This window comes from Tupaia chinensis, unplaced genomic scaffold (genome assembly GCF_000334495.1).
Source record: "Tupaia chinensis unplaced genomic scaffold, TupChi_1.0 Scaffold000636_1, whole genome shotgun sequence".
NCBI classification, from domain to species: domain Eukaryota; kingdom Metazoa; phylum Chordata; class Mammalia; order Scandentia; family Tupaiidae; genus Tupaia; species Tupaia belangeri.
In genome coordinates this window covers 73,661-95,385 of record NW_006160157.1, presented here as the reverse complement: position 1 = coordinate 95,385, position 21,725 = coordinate 73,661, and the positions used below count along the sequence as shown (strand labels likewise).

At 35.9% G+C, this 21,725-nt stretch overlaps 1 protein-coding gene across 3 annotated transcripts in view; it reads right to left on the bottom strand.

Moving 5' to 3' along the window:
- LRRC69 (leucine rich repeat containing 69) overlaps window positions 1–21,725 on the bottom strand; it is a 95,336-nt gene that overhangs the window by 16,735 nt on the left and 56,876 nt on the right. For 2 of the 3 annotated variants that reach the window (XM_006159564.1, XM_006159565.1), the window contains 3 exons: window positions 10,420–10,521; window positions 6,340–6,441; window positions 675–854 (listed from right to left, as the gene is read on the bottom strand). In XM_006159564.1, coding sequence (XP_006159626.1) covers window positions 675–854; window positions 6,340–6,441; window positions 10,420–10,521 — 384 coding nt within the window. The remainder of the gene's footprint in view (window positions 1–674; window positions 855–6,339; window positions 6,442–10,419; window positions 10,522–21,725) is intronic. The other variant, XM_006159567.2, reaches the window with a different exon arrangement.

The following is a 21,725-nucleotide window of genomic DNA, read 5'->3' as shown; positions in this document are numbered from 1 at the left end:
TATTTATAAATTTCCAAGGGAAGATGTTGAATTATAAATATTATGGTTAGCTGAGTTTTGTTTTTTACTTTTTTTCATTAAAATAAATGTTACAAAACACTCTCACAAAGGAGAGTCAAGCAGTTATGACAGAGACCTTATTGTTCACAAAGCCTGCAATATCGATAGTTTCTATCTGGCAACTTACAAAAAAGGCTTTGCTAAGCCCTGACCTAGGACGTGCTTTTTGGCTTCTGTGAACAGCCTGAGGGTACACAACTGTGATCAACGTAATATTGTGGGTACACAATGAGCACATTCAGTCTTCTAGAACATTGTTATGACACAAACTAATCAGCACATTCTCCTTTCTCCAATAAAAATTTTTCTACAGGCTACTGAACAGCTCCACCTAGGAGAACATAGGGAACGCTGATTTAAAATGCTCAAATTCCATGGGATTTTGTTAGAATGTATATATTCTGAGAAATAAGTGAATCCATAAAAGTAAATATAATGAGAGATGATTATCTTATTTACAGATACTTATCCAAGTTTTGTCTATCTAAAATTAACATTATACTATCATAGAAGTCCATTCTTAGATTCAAAATATAACCAGTATCAGTTGATTTAGATAAGAACAAAAGACAAGGGTGTGTCTGATGCTCACAGTTCCACAAAGCATGATTTACCTTTGATGGATGAATAAATTGAACACATTCCAGCCATATAGTTAAAAAGGGCTTTCCACATATTGCACATTTTTTTCCTGGAGAGATTATGTCCCTGACCTGTGGGTAAGAGTCTATGGCATTCATTAGTAAAGGGTTCTTTTCTTCTAGTTGATCCATTACAAATCTTGATGTCAGTTCCTATATTTAAAAAAAAATCCTCGGATTATTTTCAAAATAACTATTTTATGTTACATTCATTTCTCTCATTTCACTAATTCAAATTTTTTGTTATATCCTATTTATGTTAGGACTTTGCAGTGTAAGTAATTAGCAATATTGGAAGTGATTGGCATTGTAAACAGGCTTGGGTTTCATCAATATTAAGAATACTGGATTACATCTAGGGCAATATTTCTATGTCTTTCACACATAGGCTTCAAGTCATAATAAATTTAAATATTTTATAAAATTAGATATAGTTTACCTTCAAATTTGGCACCTTTCATTATAGTACTATGTAAGCAGTCAAACTGGACTCAAAAATTAAATCAGCCATAGTCATTAAGATCTAAATCCTTACTACTTAAATTGTAGTTCACAAACCAATAGAATCTGAAGCACCTGGGAGCTTATTTAAAATGTAGACTCTCAGACACACTCCAGACCCATTAAATCAAAATATGGTATTTAATGAGTTCCTTGGGTAATCTGTATGCATGTTAAAATTTGAGAAGTGCTTCAGACCATCAGATGGTGTGATGGTTACCTCACTGGACTCCCACACGGCTGACCACAGTTCAAGTCCCAGACCTTGTGGCTTGAAACTCATGGCAGGTGTGTGTGCCTGAGTGCTCAAGATCTGGAGATAATAAAGGAGAAGGGATTGCAGCGTGGCTATCCCCCCGGGGGCTGATTTCTCACTTTCTGTCTCTGTTTCTCTTTTTCTCTCCAGCAAGTACATATGACCTACCTATAGCAAAATATCTCTAAAAAAAAAGAAAAAAAAATTAAGAAGTCCTGGCCTAAATTATTTACTATGTTGTGAGTTGGACAGTGCCATTTGGTAAATGGCAATAACTTCTATGAATCAGCTCTCCGATTTCAACCGGTGCTAAACTATTCGTATATATTTTTAAATAACTCTGTGCAATAATATTATAGTATTAAATGACAAAAGGGGTAGTGAAGAAATGAAAGTTGCCTTTTACCAGGACCATCAGCATTGTCATCTCAAAATAAAAGTATATTGGGTTGCTGGGAAAGTCAAGAAGTATTTTTCTATGCAAAAATACATCATGTCTTTTCTGACAACACAATATAATACATAAAATTAAATAAATCTTCATCGATCAAGAAAATGAAACAAGCATTTGTTTTAATCCACTAAATACCCCCCACTATTTAGGCTAGTAGCATGGAAGTCCTGTATAAATGTTGCACAAATACAGCTTGAAATTTTAATAGTGTATGAGGACGGTTTATTCAGGACTTTTTTTTTTTTTCTGGCCTATGTGGAAGATTTCCCAGTATTAACATAGTCTACATCAAGCACTGGCAAGAATCTTTGGGAACACATACACAAAAACATACATAATCTTTCACTCATTCGTGCAATTAAAATCTTTTTTAAAATTTAAATAACAATAAAATCCTAAAAATTTCTGTATTCCTGGTTCCTGTTACTCTGTCCCTCCTAGTTAACAAATATTTGGGAAATCTGCCTTTATACAGCAAATATCCCTGAGCATGGGTTCCTTATATGTCTGACCCTTCAACAGCACAACCTTCTACCCACTAGAGCTCATACTTCTGGATAGTTATATGACTAAGGTCATCCTTTCACATTAATATTACCAGGGCTCCTAAATCAGATGTTAGTTGTAACCCCTATTCCAACATAATACTTAAGTAGAACATAATTTGTAATCTGAATGAAATACTGATTTCAGAGGTAGGTTTTGAGCTACATGAATCTAATGGCTATGTCTCACTACAAAGCTACAGAAAACTCACAGACAAGGATTCCCTGTTTAGAACAGCAGATGGCAAAAGAATTTACTGAAATACATGGGACCTATAAATAGATTCATTGAGATCTATTTTTCCATTTATGATTTCTGGATCCAAACATATTTGTTGCACTCAGTATATTTCTTGACATCTCTTAAATAGCTCATTACTTATATTCTTCTCCTACTCACTGCCAGTGCGTTACTTTGGAAGAATGACATATACTATTAAAATATAAAGTGGTTACTTGGAAACGTGAGCATACATATAGTAAGATACTACTGGCATAACCAACAGAATCTTTTAGTACACCACTTAGAGAGATACATTCATTGTAGCTGTTGAGAATATACAATTTAATGATGGCCTAATTCCAGAGTTACTTAAAAGTTGAGAAATGTTTCATAGATGAATAAATTGCTCCTTTTGAAAAGCTTATACACTGCTTTGTTATAATACTTGTACGTCAGAAATTATATCTATTTACAATCTATCATAAATTGAAATTAGTTTCACATATAATTTTAGTATCCTTAAATTATGAAATTATATATATACAAATCATATTTACATAAGTGCAAAAATTAAAACATGTAAAAACAAGTATGAATCCTTAGGAAGAATGATAAACTTTGGAACTAATATAATCAATTATTACTGTTTGTATGATAAACACTAAACCATAGAGACAAGAGCAAAGATTCGAGGTCAGTCAGATACATACATAGGTTCAAATCCTTGCCATATGTCTTATAGTTGTGTGACTCTGCTTGAACAAGTCTTTAATGTCTCTGATCTTGGCTACCTCATATATAAAATAGGGATTTTTTTTTTCAATTCTATTACAAAGTTTGCAGAACTAAATTAGATAACCCTGGTCGAACTCTTAGTCTGACATTTACTGATACAGTATATAGTAGCTAATATTTTCTAGTTATTAACATTAAATTTTAGTTCATAAACTCTCAAGAGAAAAAAAAAGGTTTTTAAAATCTCCACTGGAGCCAGGAGGTGGCGTGGTGGTTAAGACACTGGACTTGCACATGGTCGACCATGGTTCAAGTTCCAGATCTGGTGACTTGCTTTCTCACTTTCTCTCTCTCTCTCTCTCTCTTTCTCTGGTGAGTGCAAGTACCCAATAGCAAATTAAACAATAGTAATAAATTAAATTAAATTAAGTTTTTTAAAATATAATTCTTTTTAAAAATTCATTTATTTTATTTTAAATTTATTTATTTACGTTCATTCACTGTACATCATTACAGTATACAAAATGAGATTTTCCATCCAAAATATATGGTATATTGGCTCAATCAAGGATATTACCATACATGTCATTGTCAACAAGTAATTTTCCATTTCTCGTTTCTTAGATATTTTGCTTCCTTTTCTTCTCACCTCAAATCCCTACCTCTCATTTCCCTTCTTCCTCCCACACTGTCTCTGTTTTCTATGGTTGCTTTCCTTGCCTTTTATTTTACCCCACATTTTACTGACTCACAAAAGACCTTAACTAATCTAAATACTTTTGATAGCAAGTACAGCTGATATATACATATCTAAGAACACATGTCTGACTTTAGATATAAACCTCAGTGAATAGAATGAACATTACTATAAAGTAGCACCTAGCTGGGGGTATATAGCTTACTGCAATCATTATTTAAATAGGTTTTTCTTATACATTTTTTAATTTCAAGAAAAAATTATAGTTTTAATAGATCAAAATCAAGAACTGTTAAGAGAAGTTTGCTTAAGACTTAAAAACAGGAAGAAGGTTAGGATTCTGTGCCAACAGTAGGTAGATGAACCTATCAACAGTTTGAGAGAAGACAAAAATCCTTAAAGCTGGAAAACAAAGCATAGAAGAAAATCAGTAACGTTTTAGTCAAAAGTCATACTATTCTATTTCACTAGCTTGGTCTCATAATTAATCTCTCTTCTATTGAATTTGCAGTATTACTGTGGTCTGATCTTTCCATTAAAATTTTGGAAGTTAACGTTTAATGTTATTATTGATCTTTCCAGAGTTGTCCGTACCATGACGTTGGCCATTCTCTTGGTTGTTTTTGGACTCTTATTTCTGTGTGTGTGACTTTAATTTTTCTGGTATAGCACTTCCTTTAGATTTTCTTGGAGAGCCAGTCTGGTGTCGGTAAATTCTTTCAGGTTTTGTTTATCTGAGAATGTTTCTGTCTTTCTTTCCCATATGAACGATAATCTTGCCGAGTATAGTATTCTTGGTTGAAATTGTTTTTCACTTAAGACGTTGAATATACCTTCCCATTCTTTCCTTGCTTGCAATGTTTCTGATGAGAGATCTAATGTTAGCCTCATGAGATATCCTTTGAAAGTAACTTGACATTTCTCTTTTGCAAATTTTAGTATCTTGTCCCTATCTATGGTTTTGGTCAATCTGGCTATGAGGTGCCTTAGAGAAGATCTTCTTGGGTTGATTCTATGTAGAGTCATTTGTATGTCTTCGGCCTAGATATTTGAATGCCTCTCTAAATTTGGAAAGTTTTCTTCCAGGATTTCAGGGAATAGATTATCAATGCCCTTATTAGTTTTGTCACCTTCTGGGATACTGATTATATGGATGTTTGGGCGTTTAATGGTATGTAGAATTTCTTGTATGTTATTCTCATTTGGGGGATTATTTTCTAAGTCTTTTTGGTGAGTTTTCTAGGTCAGAGGTTCTGTCTTCTACATCTGATATTTGATCTTCTGCATGATCTAATCTGCTCTTAATACTTTCAAGAGAGGTTTTGATTTCCTATATTACAGCCTTAATCTCTAACAATTCCATGTGATTCTTTTTAAAGGGATGTATTTCTTCTCTCAGATCATGTAATAACTTCCTCACCTCTTGGAACCCATTGTCTCTTTTCTCCTGCATCTTCTGGAGTTTGTTGTCTCTCTTCTCTTACAAATCTGTTAGCTTTGTCACTATGAATATTATAAATTCTTTATCTGACATTTCTGTGAGTTCCATTGTGGATGAAGTTCCATCTGTGGATGAACAAGAGCTATTCTTTTCCCTTGGAGGAGAGGTATATTCTTGCCTTCTCATATTTCTTATACCCCTGTAGTAGTTTATGGTCATCTGACAGATTATACATTTTTTTCCTCATTTTTGTAGTTAAATCTGAGCATTCAGAGGAGTGCAGGAGGAGGTGTTCTTCAATCTCTCTGCAGTTCCATTTTTCTCCCTTTGTGCAGCAGATTCCATGGGAATTGAGGATTACTCTGACCCTACTAAATCTTGGGTTCAGAAGGGTGAAATCTGGGCAGAAAATCTTCAGTTTTCCTAGTACCTGAAAGGGGTTGCTCAGAGCTCAAACATAGATGGCTTATGATTGGCCTGTCTTACTAGATCTTGGGGTCAGGAGGGTGAAGTCTGGGCAGAAAATCTTCGGTTGTCCAAAGTCCTAAAATTCTGCTAAATTAAACCATTTTGGCCTACGATAGCCACTGTACTCCCACACTTGGATTCCTATGATAAGCTAAAATTGTACATGTTAGGCTGTTTTTCAGAGATGGTTGCTAGATTACAGTCAATCACAGCAGCTAGGTTTCAGACAATCAAACGCATCCTGCCTTTTAAACTGTGTTAATACAGACAAACTTCAGAATATAACCAATGATTTCTCTGTCTCACTCCCACACTTACATTTTTTGTATGGCATTTCCCTTTCACTGCACACTTTACTTTTCTGTTCTGCTTACTTAAATGCTGAGTTGTCCATGAGGTGGGCCAGAGTCGTCCGGAAATCTAGGAACAACTGCCTGATTAAAATCGTGTTAAGATTTGATCTATTAAAACTACTCTATTAAATTGGCTGGTTTATTTTTTCTTTTAACAATTCTTTGACTCCCAAGAAGTTTCATTGACCAAATGTCCAGAGGAAATGATTTTTACTTTAAGTATAAATATGAACTGTATATTCAGTTTGTCACCTAATATCTTTGTGTATTTAATTGTTTAGTATTTTCATCAATCTCTTTTTTTTTTCCAATTTCTCTAAATGAGCTTGCATTACTTTCATAGTAAGAAGCATTTTAAAAATCAGTATACTGGGACCAGCAAGTGTAGTGGTTTAGGCACTGTACTCTCACATGGCTAATGACAGTCAAGTCCCTAAACCTGGCAGCTTGTTTTCTCACTTTTGCTCAATCTCTCTCTCTGGTCCACTTAAAAAATAATAATAGGAGAAGCAAGGGAGCAGGCCTCAGAAGACACCTTTTTGGCTCCTGAGAACTAGTGATTTCAGAGAATAAAGAAATGAAGATTTTCTACTGATAATTCAGCTTCCAGTGAAGAAGCAAGGGAGCAGGCCTTAGAAGACACCTTCATGGCTCCTGAGAACTAGTGATTTTAGGAGTTCCCTCAAGCCTTCTCTCTGTCTCTGCCTCTGTGTCTGTCTCTGTCTCTCTCTACCTCTATCCCTGTCTTCTCATTTTTTCTGTGTAATTTTTCCTTTTTAAAATTTTTTAAAGTAAAGCATTTTCTTGGCTTTCAGCTCCTCCTCTCCCTTTATCTTGTTAATAATCCTCTCTCCTCCTCCCAACCCAGGAGAGGCAAGGAAGCAGGCCTCAGAAGACACCTTCATGGCTCAGTGGCACACGGTTTTCTAAGTTTTGCTTTTTAAAAAAAATAATAATTTTTTTTAGGGTTTTTCCTCTTTTTTTTCTGTTTCTTGGTTGTTTTTGTTGCTGTTGTTTCTCTCTCTCGGTTTCCTTTTCTGCATGCTCCTGGATACTCAGATTGAACTTCAAGTTTGGGAAGAAACACACTTTCCATCAGATGACTAGAAATCACCACAGGACCACAAGGAATATGGAAAAGCAAGAAAATCTATCTCCTCCAAGGGAAAAGAATAACTCCTCTTCATCCACAGACAGTTCAATGGAAATCATAGAAATATCTGATGAAGAATTTAGAACATTCATAATGGTGAAGCTAACAGAGATAGAAGAGAGGAAAGATAATGAACTGCAGAAGAGAAAGGAGCTGACGAGTTCTGGGAGGTGAGGAAATTCTTGCAAGATCTAAAAGAGGAATTACACACTTTACAAAATAATCAAATGGAACTCTTAGAGATGAAGACTACAATACAGGAAGTCAAAATCTCTCTTGAAAGTATTAAAAGCAGACTAGATCATACAGAAAATAGAATCTCAGACATAGAATAAAAAATTGCTGGCCTAGAAAAATCTACCACAAAAACGGAGAAAATTTCCCCCAAATTTGAGAATAATATACAAGAAATACTAGACACCATCAAATGTCCAAACATCCAGATAATTGGCATCCCAGAAGGAGAAGAGACTCATAAGGGCATTGATAATCTATTCCATAAAATCCTACAAGAATACTTTCTGAACCTAGAGAGGCACTCAAAGATCCAGTCCCAAAAAATACAAAGGACCCCCAACTAGAATCAACCCAAGAAGATCTTCTCCAAGACACATTATAGCCAGACTGACCAAAACCACAGACAAAGACAAGATACTAAGATTGGCAAGAGAGAAACAGCAAATTACCTACAAAGGATGGCCCATCAGACTGACAACAGACCTCTCATCAGAAACAATGCGAACAAGGAAAGAATGGGAAAATATAATCAAAGTGTTAGGAGAAAAGCAATTTCAACCAAAAATACTGTACCTGGCAAGATTATCCTTCATATGGGAAGAAAAGACAAGAACATTCTCAGATAAACAAAACCTGAAAGAATTTATCAGCACCAGACCAGATCACCAAGAAGTTCTCAAGGGAGTGCTATGTCAGGAAAATTAAATGTAGTCACACAGAAATAAGAGCTCAAAAACTAAGAAAATGGCCAACTTAATAGTAGGGACAAGTCTGGAGTTGAATATTATATCCCAGAATTCAATCAGGAAGATCGAACCACAACAGAAGATAGATTAAGTACATGAGACTGAACTGGTGAATAACATTCTGTGACTTTTGACTAAAATATTGCTGCTTTTCTTCTAGGCTTTGCTGTCTGGTTTTAAGAGTTTTTGTCCTGTTGAGCTATCAATAGGTTCATGTAGTTACTATTTGAACAGAATACTAACCTGTTTCCAGGCTTTAAGTTTTAAGAAAATTTCCTTACCAATTCAAAACTGCTTTTCTTTAAATTACCAGCTGAACTTGTTATTGAAAGTAGTTAGATTATTTAAGAAATTGTGTGATCAATAAAATGTGGGGGGAAAGGAATGGAAGACAACTGCAGGCATCAGAGATAGCATGAGAAGAGGGTGGGAAAGGACAGAGGGTCAGACATAGGTGTGTGTGTGTGTGTGTGTGTGTGTGTGTGTGTAAAATGAAAAATTATTGATGATAACATATATGGTTAAGCCACTATATAGTATATTCTGGATGGGAAATCACTTTTTTTATGCTGTGATGAAGATTAAGGATGAATGTAAATTAATTAATTTTAAAAAAAAAGTTTCAGGAGAAAAAAAAAAAAACACAGCTTTCTTTACAATGAACTAGCTGTTAAGCATTTACTCAGCATTCCACTACATTCAATGCAATTCATTACTGATTTATGCTTTGAATTATTAGTAAGCTACTATATCAACCCCAGGCTTTTTCCCTACCTTCTTCCTCACCTATTCACTCTAAGTTCATTCCTGTTCATCTGTATAAAGCTATTTAAATAAAAAAGAAAAAAAACTAAATAATAATAATAAATAAAAATTAAACAGTTTTTTAACAATTGGCATAGCTGGGGGACCAGCAGTTAGCATAATGGCTATGTCACTGGACTCCACGTAGTTGACCGTGGTTGACAGCCCAGGCCCAGTGGCTTAAAACTCACGCCAGGTGCATGTGCATGCATGCCCAAGATCTCAAGAGGAGAATGGAGGAGAAGGGATTGCGGCATGGCCATCCCCCCTGGGGGGTGATTTCTCGCTTTCTGTCTCTCTGTCTTTCTGGCGAGCGCACGCGCCCTATAGCAAAAACCTCTCCAAGAAAAGAAAAAAAACATTGACATAGTTAATTTTTATTCTATTCTTTGCTCATCTGTATCTCCTAGTTTTCTGCAGTAAATCTGTATTATTTATGCAATAAAGAAAATAAAAGATATTTTTAAACAAACTAAGGCAACAGAGTTAGTTGTTTCCTACAGCATGAAGACTTGAATCCTATGTGATTCTTAATAGTCATGGCAATCCTATATGTTCAGCTATCAACCCGAGTGGTTCTGGGAAGTTAAAGTTCATGACAGAGAATCATACTCAAATGTGGGAGGCTTTATAATCTTTAGTTTGTCTATTAACAAAGGAGTCTCCAATACACTTTTCTATTCCTTCTTTTAATACTACTCACTTGTTTCCCCATAGTAAACATGATCTGAATCACGCAGTCACTAGAAATGAAGACTATATAAAAGGGGATGGAAGAGGCAAAGACCCACTAAGAACAAATCAAGTAGATCTTGAGATAATACTGAAAAGATATTTATAATAGAAGGCTAAAATGAAAATAAATTATTTTCTTTTCATCCTACAAAATACTTCCATTTCTTTGAATTCAGTCACTCTGGAAATAAGATAGGATTACACAAAATTTTATAAGCAAGTCAGAAAGGTTAGGAGTAGAAGCCACATTCCCAATGACTAAGGTTACATTAATCATTTGCTGGCTAGGAAAGAATGTTTTAAAAGAAAACTTTAAAACTAAAATCGTGACTTTAGTTTGCAGACTTGTGTGAATGAGCTACATCTTCACCTGCAGACTCCAGATGTCCTTGTGATGTGTAGTAATAACTGGTCGCTTCAGGAGCAGAGGGTTTCCTTCACAATAGAATTCCCTCAGCTTAAGATTCTGAAACTTTTAAAACAAAACAAAAATTTTATTGTCCAACAAACTTTACCTCTGAAGCTACATTGTCGATAAAATTAGAGTAAAATTACTTTACTTAAAAATTACATTCCACAAGAGTGAGACCGACTCTAGTTGTGAGACGCATATGAATTTTAATGCTGTCATAAATGGTCATTATCTTAGCGGTCAATGGTCATAGCCACCATACTGTAGCGCTAAGAAAATGTGTTTAAGGTCATAGAACTAGTTAGTAAAAGAAAAGGGTTAATAAGTTAAATGTTGGGAACAATTAGTAAATATTACATTTGTTGGAAAATCAAGCTAAATGAAAAATTCTAAAACACACCAAACTCCAAGTCTCAAAGACTGTTTCATGATCCACATAAACTCAATAAAGATAAGAGAAACCTAAGAACATCCAAATAGTCTCATTATAATTTGACAGTCACAGTGAAAATTAAAACAAAAGGATAGCATATAGTTCACGGTCTAAATTCAACTGAAGTATAACACAATAGAAAAATAAGGCATTTCTTAGATTAATATTATGACTTGCTTCCCAAAGATCCAAACAACTAAAATTAAACTCATTTATAGAGTTACTTCAATAAGCCTAAATTTCACCTGTTAAATGAAGATAAGACCTATCTCCAAGAGCAAGATGGTAAACCAGTTCTTTGGGGAAAAGGGAAAAAAAGGGCCCTGACTTATGGTGTATATTTGTGTTAATTTCATGGTGTGAGTACCCCTACCATGGCTGATTCAAATCACCAAACACAGAGTTAGAAAGAAATGTTCAGTCAGCTCTTATGAGCCCCAACAAGCTGACTCCATAATACCAGTGCAGCTCACAACACTTATGAGAAAATTGGGAGCATTTTCATGATTTTAGCTCAGGATTTGAAAAGTAGCAATCACTCAACAAATTAAAAGTGATTTATTGGGAAGCCATTAGCGTGGTGGTTAACACAACTGGATCTCATAGGGCTGACTACATGCTTCAAGTCTCAGACCCAGATGCTTGAAAAACATGGCCTGTGCATGTTTGTGCATGTTTGAAATCCTGAGAGGAGAATGGAGGAGAAGGGATTGAAGTGTGAAGGCCCTTTGGCAAGTTGACAAGTGCTTTCTCACTTTCTCTCTCTCTCTCCACTGAGTACACATGCCCTATAGCAATTTGTTTTAAGTGATTGATTTGAAACTTTGTTGCTGGGCATCATGTCATAGGTCTTAACAGTTACAGGAAAGCTTTTGACAACATAGACAAGTTGTTTTTTGTTTTTGTTTATAAAAAGTTGTTTTTTGTTTTTGTTTATAAAATATAGAGTTCAAAGTTATGCTGGTACCACCTTGAGTTCTGTTCTCAAAACATTCTAACTTTCTTAATTCAATTTCCTACATTAACCATTTCAAGGATAACACTGAAGGTTAAGTGTAATGGCAGCCCTAAGTCAGTCCTAGGTATGCTGAAATGCAAAGGGGTACTTCTTACGTATAATGTATATAAACAAAGATTGTTTCTTCTTCTCTCTGTACTAAAATATCATTCTATAATTTATACCTAAACTCAAGCCTTTGCAAAAAATCTGGTTCAAACTTGGGCATCTTGGTATATGAAGCTATCATTAATACACATGAACTTCATTTCAATTTTGAATGTGGTTCAAAGAGCATGCAATTCTCTTCAAATTTCGTCAGTTTTCTCCCATTGAACATGGTAAAGAATTTTCATGGGCAAATTCCTAACTCACAAAATATATCAGAAACAAGCATCTTAATAGAAAGAACATCTAATAGCATGTGTTTTGCAGCAGGTAAGTTTAAATAACCTAAAGTATATAATCTCTTGATGTCCCCTCTGAGTATTCCCCAGTGTTATGTCTTTCATATCTTCTTTTTATACACACTACTGAGTTTTCTGACAGTCCAGCTTCTTGAAAAAAAACAACTTTCTTTGTCAAAATGGACCCTCTAGCAGAAAAATCAACTACATTCTCTCTTAATAATGAAATTTCGGGAGGGCTTTTCAGTCTCTGCACAAGCCCTTTAACTCACCACACACCTGGGTTATCTTGTTAAAATATCGTCCCTCTAAGTATCACCTCTGAGATAGCAAATGTTTCTTTCCCTCGTCTTTGAACCCTGTACATAAATTAATTACACTACATATAAAGAGTTGAAACTATAATTGTTAAAGTCTAAGGGGCCAGCAAGTGACAATGGTTGGGATGCTGGACTCCCACATGTTCAACATTTACCTGAGTCGTGGACCTAGCGGTTTGCTTTCTCACTTTCTCTGTCTCCCTCTCTCTCTTTGCTTCTGGTGAGCACACATGCCCTATAAAGAATTTAAAATAATAATAATAATAAATAAAGTTAGATAAATAAATCATTTTTTTCAAGAGTTTTTTTTCTTTTTTGCTATAGAGCGCGTGCGCTCGCCAGAAAGACACAGAGAGACAGAGATAGAAAGCGAGAAATCACCCCCCAGGGGGGATGGCCATGCTGCAATCCCTTCTCCTTCATTCTCCTCTCAGGATCTTGAGCACGCACACACACCCGGCATGAGCTTAAGCCACTGGGTCCAGGACTCGAACCGCGGTCAACTACATGGGAGTCCAGCGACATAGCCATTACGCTAACTGCTGGTCCCAATAAATAATTTTTTTTAAGTCTATCAGGTTTTGGTCTCTTTAAGAACTTCATATACCAAACTCACTAAGAACTTTGACTACACAATACAAGCTTTCAATTTGGTATTTAATACACAGTTCATGTTCAAAGGTAACAGATCAATTTAAAATGTGTTCTGGCCTAGCCACAATGGTACAAGAAAAAGGGCTCCACTGCATGGTATCTGTCGAAAGCTGCATGAGAGGCCTGGGTTTGGGTATGGTGGCACCTACCTGTGGCCTAAATCACTGGGAAACTTGGGCATGAGGATTGCAACATGATAACACCATGTTAAAAACACCTCTCTGAGAGCCAGCAGGTGGCATGATTGTTAAGGCGCTGGAGTCCTACATGGCCAACTGCGGTTCAAGTCCCAGATCTGGCAGCTTGCTTTCTCACTCCCCCACCCAACAAAGAGCACACGTGCCCTATTGAAATTAAAATAATTATAATACTAAATAAGTAAATAAAATTTAAAACAAACAAAAACCTGTCTCTTTCCCTCCCACTTTCTTTCCATCTTATAAAAAAGATTAAAAAGTATTCTCAAAACCCCAGGCACACATATCTCCACTCAAGATTTGCAAAGCCCTTCTCCAAACTTAATAAATTGCTATAACTGATGTTAGAAAGCTCCAGGCCTCAGGAACATTGTACAAATTCAGCAAGTCCTTCTGTTGCTTCAATTAACACAAAGCAATGGGGTAGATCAGAAGGGGGTAGTTTAGCAAGAGGATTATATTAAATCGGGGGAAAGTTTATATTAAAACAGGGGGAAGGGAAGCTAAGGACGCACATGGATTCAAAATTAGAACTGATAAGGAGTATACAACAAATAACCAAGCACTCTTTAGATCATCTCGAAAATCATAGGGTTACCCTTTAAGTGAAAATTAGGATTTCTAAATAGGCTGAAAGTCAGTTGTGAGGAGGATAAGATTTAAGCATAGAGACTATGCTATCCAAAAGGCACACTGAATTAATAACTCTAAAAAGGATATGAGTAAGATTTGTGACCAATGGGAAATTCAGGAAACTGTATGATAAATTTGAAATCTAATCACAATGGTGGGGTGATTAGGCTGATGATATCACTTGAACATAAGAAAGCCAAAAACTCTATTGGGAACTCCTTTCTCACACACCCTGCATGACTGGGAGAGAAAACAGACAGAAAGTGACCTGGAGTCAGAGAACTTCAGTATCTGAAAGACACTTGTCCCAAGAGAGGATCCTTGGAGAGAAATGAAGAGTGGAGGCTAAGAGCCAAGCCTGGAGTGAAGGAGATAACTGAAGTCTCAGGGTACACACATATACACACACACACACACGTACACACACACACACACACTCACACACACTCACATATGGAATTAGGCATTCTTCATTCTAACCAGAGAGGAACCGCTGACGGCCCCCAGACCAAGGCTCTTTCTTCACTCCAAGAATCTGGGCCTCAATTAAAGAAAACACACACACACACTCTCTCTCTCTCTCTCTCTCTCTCTCTCTCTCTCTCACACACACACACACACACACACACAGTCTCCAGAGTCCTCTTCAGACCTCTATACTTAAACATCAGTACAAAAAGAACTGACCTGGGAGGGCTGGTTTGTGTCACCTTACAGCCCCCATTCTGTCCCTATTGACTTTAGACCTCACTTCTGCCTTTGAACTACCTGACAGCTAGTAGCTGGAAGAGGCCTCTGCTTCCACTCCTCCCTGTGTGCCACCCCCAACAATGTGAGCTCTTCACAATGTAGATCAGATGGCTTCACCCATCTGCTTGAAACCGTTCAGTGGTTTGGCAGCTCACTCAAAATGAAATGCAAATTTCTCACTCTGGCTAATGGGTCAATGTTAGGATTTGGACATGGTTTTGGATATTGAGAACTCAGGGCATGGAGCTGGCAGCTGGTGACTGTACCCTTGCAGCACAGCAGAGGACAGGAGCTTGCATGTCTGTGTCCATATGTCTGCTTTGGTCTCAGCCCCTCTCCCTGTAAATCCACCAGTATTCAATTGGGGGGCCCCACTGTGATAACCTTATCTGATTTCTCGCTTTCTGTCTCTCGCTGTGTCCGGTAAGCGCACACACCCTACAGCAAAAAATCTCTTTAAAAAAAAAAATTCCAGTTTGTAATTAAACAACAGTTATTTGATTACTATGTATTTTGCACTACACTACAGCTCAGAAAGTAGAGACCCTATTTGGGTGCTTTACCATGATATCACCAGTTTCTAGTGCAGGGCTTAGCAGATCATATAAAATGTATTGATTTAGGAAGATGGACTTCAGAATCAAATTGCCTTGTTTGAATTCCAGCTCTATACTGTTGGGTCATCAGAAAGGTCATGACATATGTTTCCATGTAAAAATGTGTCATGACTTTTCTGATAACCCAATATTTGTGAGAACTTGAGCTATATTCCAGGACCTTTTAAAATAAAATGAAAACAATAATTATAGGTTCCTCATATGACTACTGTAACTATTAAATGTTATAATTTATGAAAAGTACCTAGAACAATGTTTGAGACAGAGTAACAGGTAGTCAACAGTTTCAACCATTCATGATTTAGTCATCTATTACTTATTTTATATTTTATAATAAATTTTGGTAAAAGTAAGATTAAATAGCACACAACTCCTAAAATTTATCCAAAATTTAAAAGTTAATAAGTTAAATAATGTTTACAAAGTATTTGTGGTAACAAAAAAATTTTCACCAAGCAAACTAATCAGTATGTAAAATTGAAAAAGGTACCTTTTAAATAATAAATATTAAAACAAAACAAAGAAATATGCTAAAATGCAGCAGCTCCATCACCTTATAGTAAAGGGAATTGAATCTCACCCGGCTGATTGTGGTTCAAATCTTGGCCCTGGGGGCTTTAAAAATATGCTATGTTGTGTATGTGTGCATGTCCAAAATCACTACAGAATGGAGAACTAGAGATGGGATTGGGGTGTGATCATCTCCAATTGGAGGTGCTTGTTCTCTCTCTCTCTCTCTCTGCCTTTCTGTCTCTTCACCTCTCTCTGGCATACAATGCCCTCTGGCAATAAAAAAACAATAGCTAAAATATTAATGGCTGTCACTGGGTTATACAATTGTTAAGTAATTTATTTTTTTATGTACTTCTATTATTTTCCTGAATTTTCCAAATTTTTCTACAGAAAGTTATTTTGATAATCAAAATAAATACTGGGAGATTCAATTTTACTTAGGCATTGGGAAATAGGCCATAAATGGACTGCCTAATATAAAAAAAATTTGTGCTTGTCAATTTTAACTCTAATAATCTTTCAACATTTTCTCCTCTCGTGAAAAAAGTCAACACTGCTCTTTCCTTTTCTGTGCATTAATACATAAAAGTAATACAAGATATTCATTTTGGTTTCCACAGACTTCTTTTAAATTTTATACCCTGTCTTTTAACCATCTAGCTCCATCTGAACTTCCCTTAGGTTAAATACTCCTTTCCCATGAGAACCATTGCTGCCAATTTAAATCACATACTTATTTCTATTCAAATGCTTTTTTCTCCTATTCATGTTTCTAACGTACTTCTATTTCAATTTTCTCTATTGTAAACTCTACAATGACTCTCTTCCTACTTAACTGGCAAAAATCTTGCCAGTTTATTTGTATGAATCTTGTCTCTTTTCCTTCTAGGTAATATCCTAGTCATACTTGATACACACCATCTTTCTCTATGTAATCGTTCCTTCCTACTCAACTAAATGAATATATCCATCTTAACACTTAGTTTACATGTATTTCTACTCCCCATGTTATTGTATCCCCAATATCTAAAAATTACTCAAAACTATAATGGAATTTCTCTATCTCTGCATTTCAGAAACATGGATGACATTCTCTACTAAATTCACTGGGGAGTGAGGATGGATGGCATTTTAACTGTGCTTTACCTAGGTTCATTCCATCACATATTTATACGCCACTCTTCATAACCTATATCTGTTCAGAATTTTCCCAACAGGGACTCTTTGTTGATACAATGATTTCGTCTCTGATAACTTATATGAAGAACTTCAAGCAAATCTTATCCTTTTTTTTCCAAATATTTCCTCTAAAACAATCATAAATTGTTCTATTCTTGAATCTTAAATCCTTCTGTTCAGCATTGTCCTGTGAATCATTATGAAACTGTCTCAAATAGTTGTACTTAGATACTACACAATAAATATTTCAGAAAATAGTTCCTTTAAACACTTTCATTTAGTTTATTTGATTCATAACTTTGACTGACTTTGGAATTTTTTCCTCACAGGTATTTTATTTGATTTTCTTCTCTTGCTCTTTCACTGTTTATACAATTATTCTAAGAATACACTTTCTTTTTTCCTTTCTCATTTTTTTCTTCTACATTCTTTCCCCACTTCTATCCCCTATTGGTCTGTTTCTTTGGAAACATAGAATTATCTTGCCTCATTCTCAACAGATCGATAAGTCTCTCCAATGTTTCTAAATTGTTCCAAATAACCTTCATGAGTGCTTTCTCATAAATTTTCCTTTGCAAAAATTAAAAATCTAATTCTCCCTTCTCTCACTCTAAGACTCTCAATCCTTAGTTGCTCACTCTTTAGAAACAGTCTTCTTCGGGCCTGCAGATGGTGTAATGATTACATCACTGGACTCTCACATTAGATAGACCACAGTTTGAGTCCCGGCCCTGGCGACTTGAAACATACTGGATGCATATGCATACAAGCCCAAAATCCTAAGAGGAGAACAGAGAAGAGAATGCAGCATGGCCATCCCCCCAGAGGGTGATTTCTTGCTTTCTGTCTCTCTGTCTCTCTCTGTCTCTCCAGCAAATATATAAGTCCTATAGCAAAAGTCTTTCTAAAAAAAAAAAACGTCTTTTTTACATTTTGAAGCCAATTAAATAATTAGCACCTCTCTACTGGTTTGGGTAGCCATATATCCAGAAACAGTCTTTTAGCCATATTTCTAAACCTCACAGACCTGGTTATATAGAAAAGTAGAAACAAGCAATAACCACATTCTAAGAAAGGCACTTTTCTCAGGAACTATCAAAGAAATAAAAGTTCCCAACCTCTGCTTTGGGATAGTCTACAATTAAACTGGAGAATTACATTTTAAAATTTATTCAGACCAGGCAACAATTCAGAGCAGTGAACTAGAAGAAAGATATTCAAAGATTTTGGAAAAGCTGTGTATCATTTGAAAATGACTTGTGGGATCTTGTCTTCCATTTTTTTCTTACCCTTACTGGAAATTAAAACTTGAGTGGCCAGATTCACAGTGGGGAATGCAGAAAGTCAGTCTGTAGCTTCTGACGTGGTTTCCACACAAGTCCCAATATTGATTGTCTATAATATCTCTCAAAGGCATGTAGTACCTTTAATTATCAATACATTTAGTATAGTTTCATTCTTCTTTATTCAGTTTAGATATTAGTGTTTCAAAGGAGTCTTGAACACTTTTTTTTTCATCTTCTCTTAAATCACAGATATTTTAACCAAAACCAAATAAACAAACAAAAAAAATGCACACTAGGCTGGCAGGTGGTGTGGTGGTTGGGGGAGCTGGATCCCACATGGCCAACCCTGGTTTGAGTCCTGGACCTGGTGGCTTAACTTCTCCTTTTCCTTCCTTTCTCTCTGTCTCCCTCTGATCAAACTGGAAAATAATAATAATAAATAAAGTTAAATTTAAAAAGCACACATTTTTAGATTTTTCATATAATTTATATACTTAGTACTGAATTAAATAAAGAACTGTGCTTAAAGCCTGGCAACTAGATGCAGATCAATTCCTTCCACACAAACTCTCTGTACATTTCACTGAAAAGTCTCTGGGCCTGTTCATCTCTATAAACAGAAGTAATAATATCCACTTCACCAAACGGTGAAGATCATATGAGGGACATTTAAAGTACTTGATTAACTTCAAGATATTCTAGAAAAATGAGGTACTACACTCATATGTAGTCCATTGTCTAAAGGAGGTAAGTCATATTTTTTGCTTTCTCCCAATACAGAAGGCTTGTTGTGATCAGCCATTATTTTTTCTTTTATTTTCTTTTTTAATTACTACTATGATCTGAATGTTTGTGTCTTCCTAAGATCCCTGTGTTGAAATTTAACTGCTAATGCAATAGTATTAAGAGTAGCCTTTGGAGGACCAGCAGTTGGCGTAATGGCTATGTCGCTGGATTCCCATGTAGTTGACCGCGGTTTGCGTCCCAGACACGGTGGCTTAAAACTCACGCCGGGCGCTTGTGTGTGCGTGCCCAAGATTCCGAGAGAAGGGATTGTGGTGTGGCCATCCCCCCGGGGGGTGATTTTTCGCTATCTCTCTGTCTCTATCTGGCGAGCGCACACGCCCTATAGCAAAAACCTCTCCAAAAATAAAAAAAGAGTAGCCTTTGGGAAGTAATTAGGCCAATAATGAGATTATTGCCCTTATAAAAGAAGTCCAGGGAAGCTTGTTCTCTCTTCCTCCATGTCATAACATGACAAGAACGTGCCATCTTGGAGGCACTGAGAAGTCCCCAGCAAATACTAAAATGTGCTGGTATCTTGATCACAGGACTTCTCTAGTTTATAAATATAAGTTGTTGAATGCCAATCTAAAGCATTTCTTATAACTGCCTAAAGGGACTAAAACGATTACTTGGTTTCAATTCATCATGGCTACCAGACAAGGATAAAAGCACTTTCATACACTGTAATATTAGTAAATTGATACAAACTTTCATTTTCAAGATGCTTAAACTGTACACATCTAGTAATCTCCTTCTTGCATGTCCAGGCATAGAAATGATAAAAATGATACTTTTAAAGATAATAAACACCCATTTAAAAACAGGAAAAGAAATTCTCACAGAAACAGAAACCATGTGTTGTAAACAGTGTCAAGTGAGGAAGAAAGTATCAACCTAGGATAAATATAGAAGCCCAGAAAAGAGCTCCCTGTAAAATAATTGAGGAAATTCAATACAGAGGCAGTAGAGGCCCTTAAAGAAGAATGGCACAATGGAGGAACAACATACAGAGATTACTATACTCTTTCAGGAGCAGGCAGCACTGTGGACTCAATAACACTCTTTATCCCCATGGCCACTCTCCACCTCGCATCCTAACTCTTCTTCCTCAGAATCCCATATATCTATAGCCTAGAAGAAACAGTGATTTGCACCATAGATAAGATGGGAACCCATGGCCGGTAGGTGTATGGTGGTTAAGAGCACCGGACTCCCACCTGGTTGACTGTGGTTTGAGTCCCAGAACCTGGCATCTTGCTCTCTCTATATCTATCTATCTATCTATCTATCTATCTATCTATCTATCTATCTATCTATCTATCTATCTATCTATCTATCTATCTATCTATCTATCTATCTCTGTCTCACTCTGTCCCTCTCTGGTCAAATTAAAATTAATTAATTAATTAATTAATTAAAGTTAAAGAAAAAAAATGATGGGAATTTGAGCAACTAGCAACACCAGGGAAGAATCAGAATGCATTATGTCTGTTGGCATATTTCAACCATTTCTATACTTCACTGACCAAGGGACTCTCTCTCAGAAGTTTTTTCTTCTTCTATAAAGTGAACTGCAAAAATAGCTGCCACTTTTTCAGGAAAATCTGAGTGTCTCAAATTCAAAAAATGAAGTGAAGGATTAAAAATAAAATTATCTGGGGCCAGCAGGTGGCATGGTAATTAAGGCTCTGGACTCCCACATGCTGACTGTGGTTCGAGTCCCAGACGTTGTAGCTTGAAAATCACTCCAGGTACGTGTGGGTGTGTGCCCAAATCCCAAGAGGAGAATAAAGGAAGATGGCAGAGTGGCCATCCACACTGGGCGGGGAGGGGTTGGGATTTCTTACGTTCCCTTTCATTGTCTCTGTCTGTCTCTCTGGTGAGCACACATGTCCTATGGCAAATAAATGGTGGAATACTTTATACACCAGAGAAAATAGAGCTAACAGGGTAAGTCTGTAATATAATAATTAATTTTTTCAAAGGAGTATGTAAAATACTGCTTACATACAACAAGGAGAGATTTAAAAATAATAATAACTAGAAAACTTAGAAATTCTGATTCATAGAGGCTTTCTGAAGCAAAATTAGGCAATATTTATCAAATCAGTAAAATTGTGCAGTTTTCATCCCATCAATTACACTTCCAAAAATCTTTTCCAAGGAAATCATGAGTCATATGTACAAAGATTGGCTACACTGGCATTCATGGAAGTCTTTTTATTATGGAAAACAGTCTTAAAATTCCTGTCAACAAATAGGGGACTTTTTAATTTTATATATATATGTATCAGTCAGCGATATATAGCCATTATTGGTAGTGAGACAGAAAAATATTTCAAACTGTATGAAAATGTTTACAATAAAATTGAAAAGGCAGGTTATAAAAAACACATGTATGAATAATACACTAATATATATGAATGATACTAGTAATATTAACCCATTAACATGTATTACTATCCCATTCTTTTGGGGAAAAAACTTGTGAA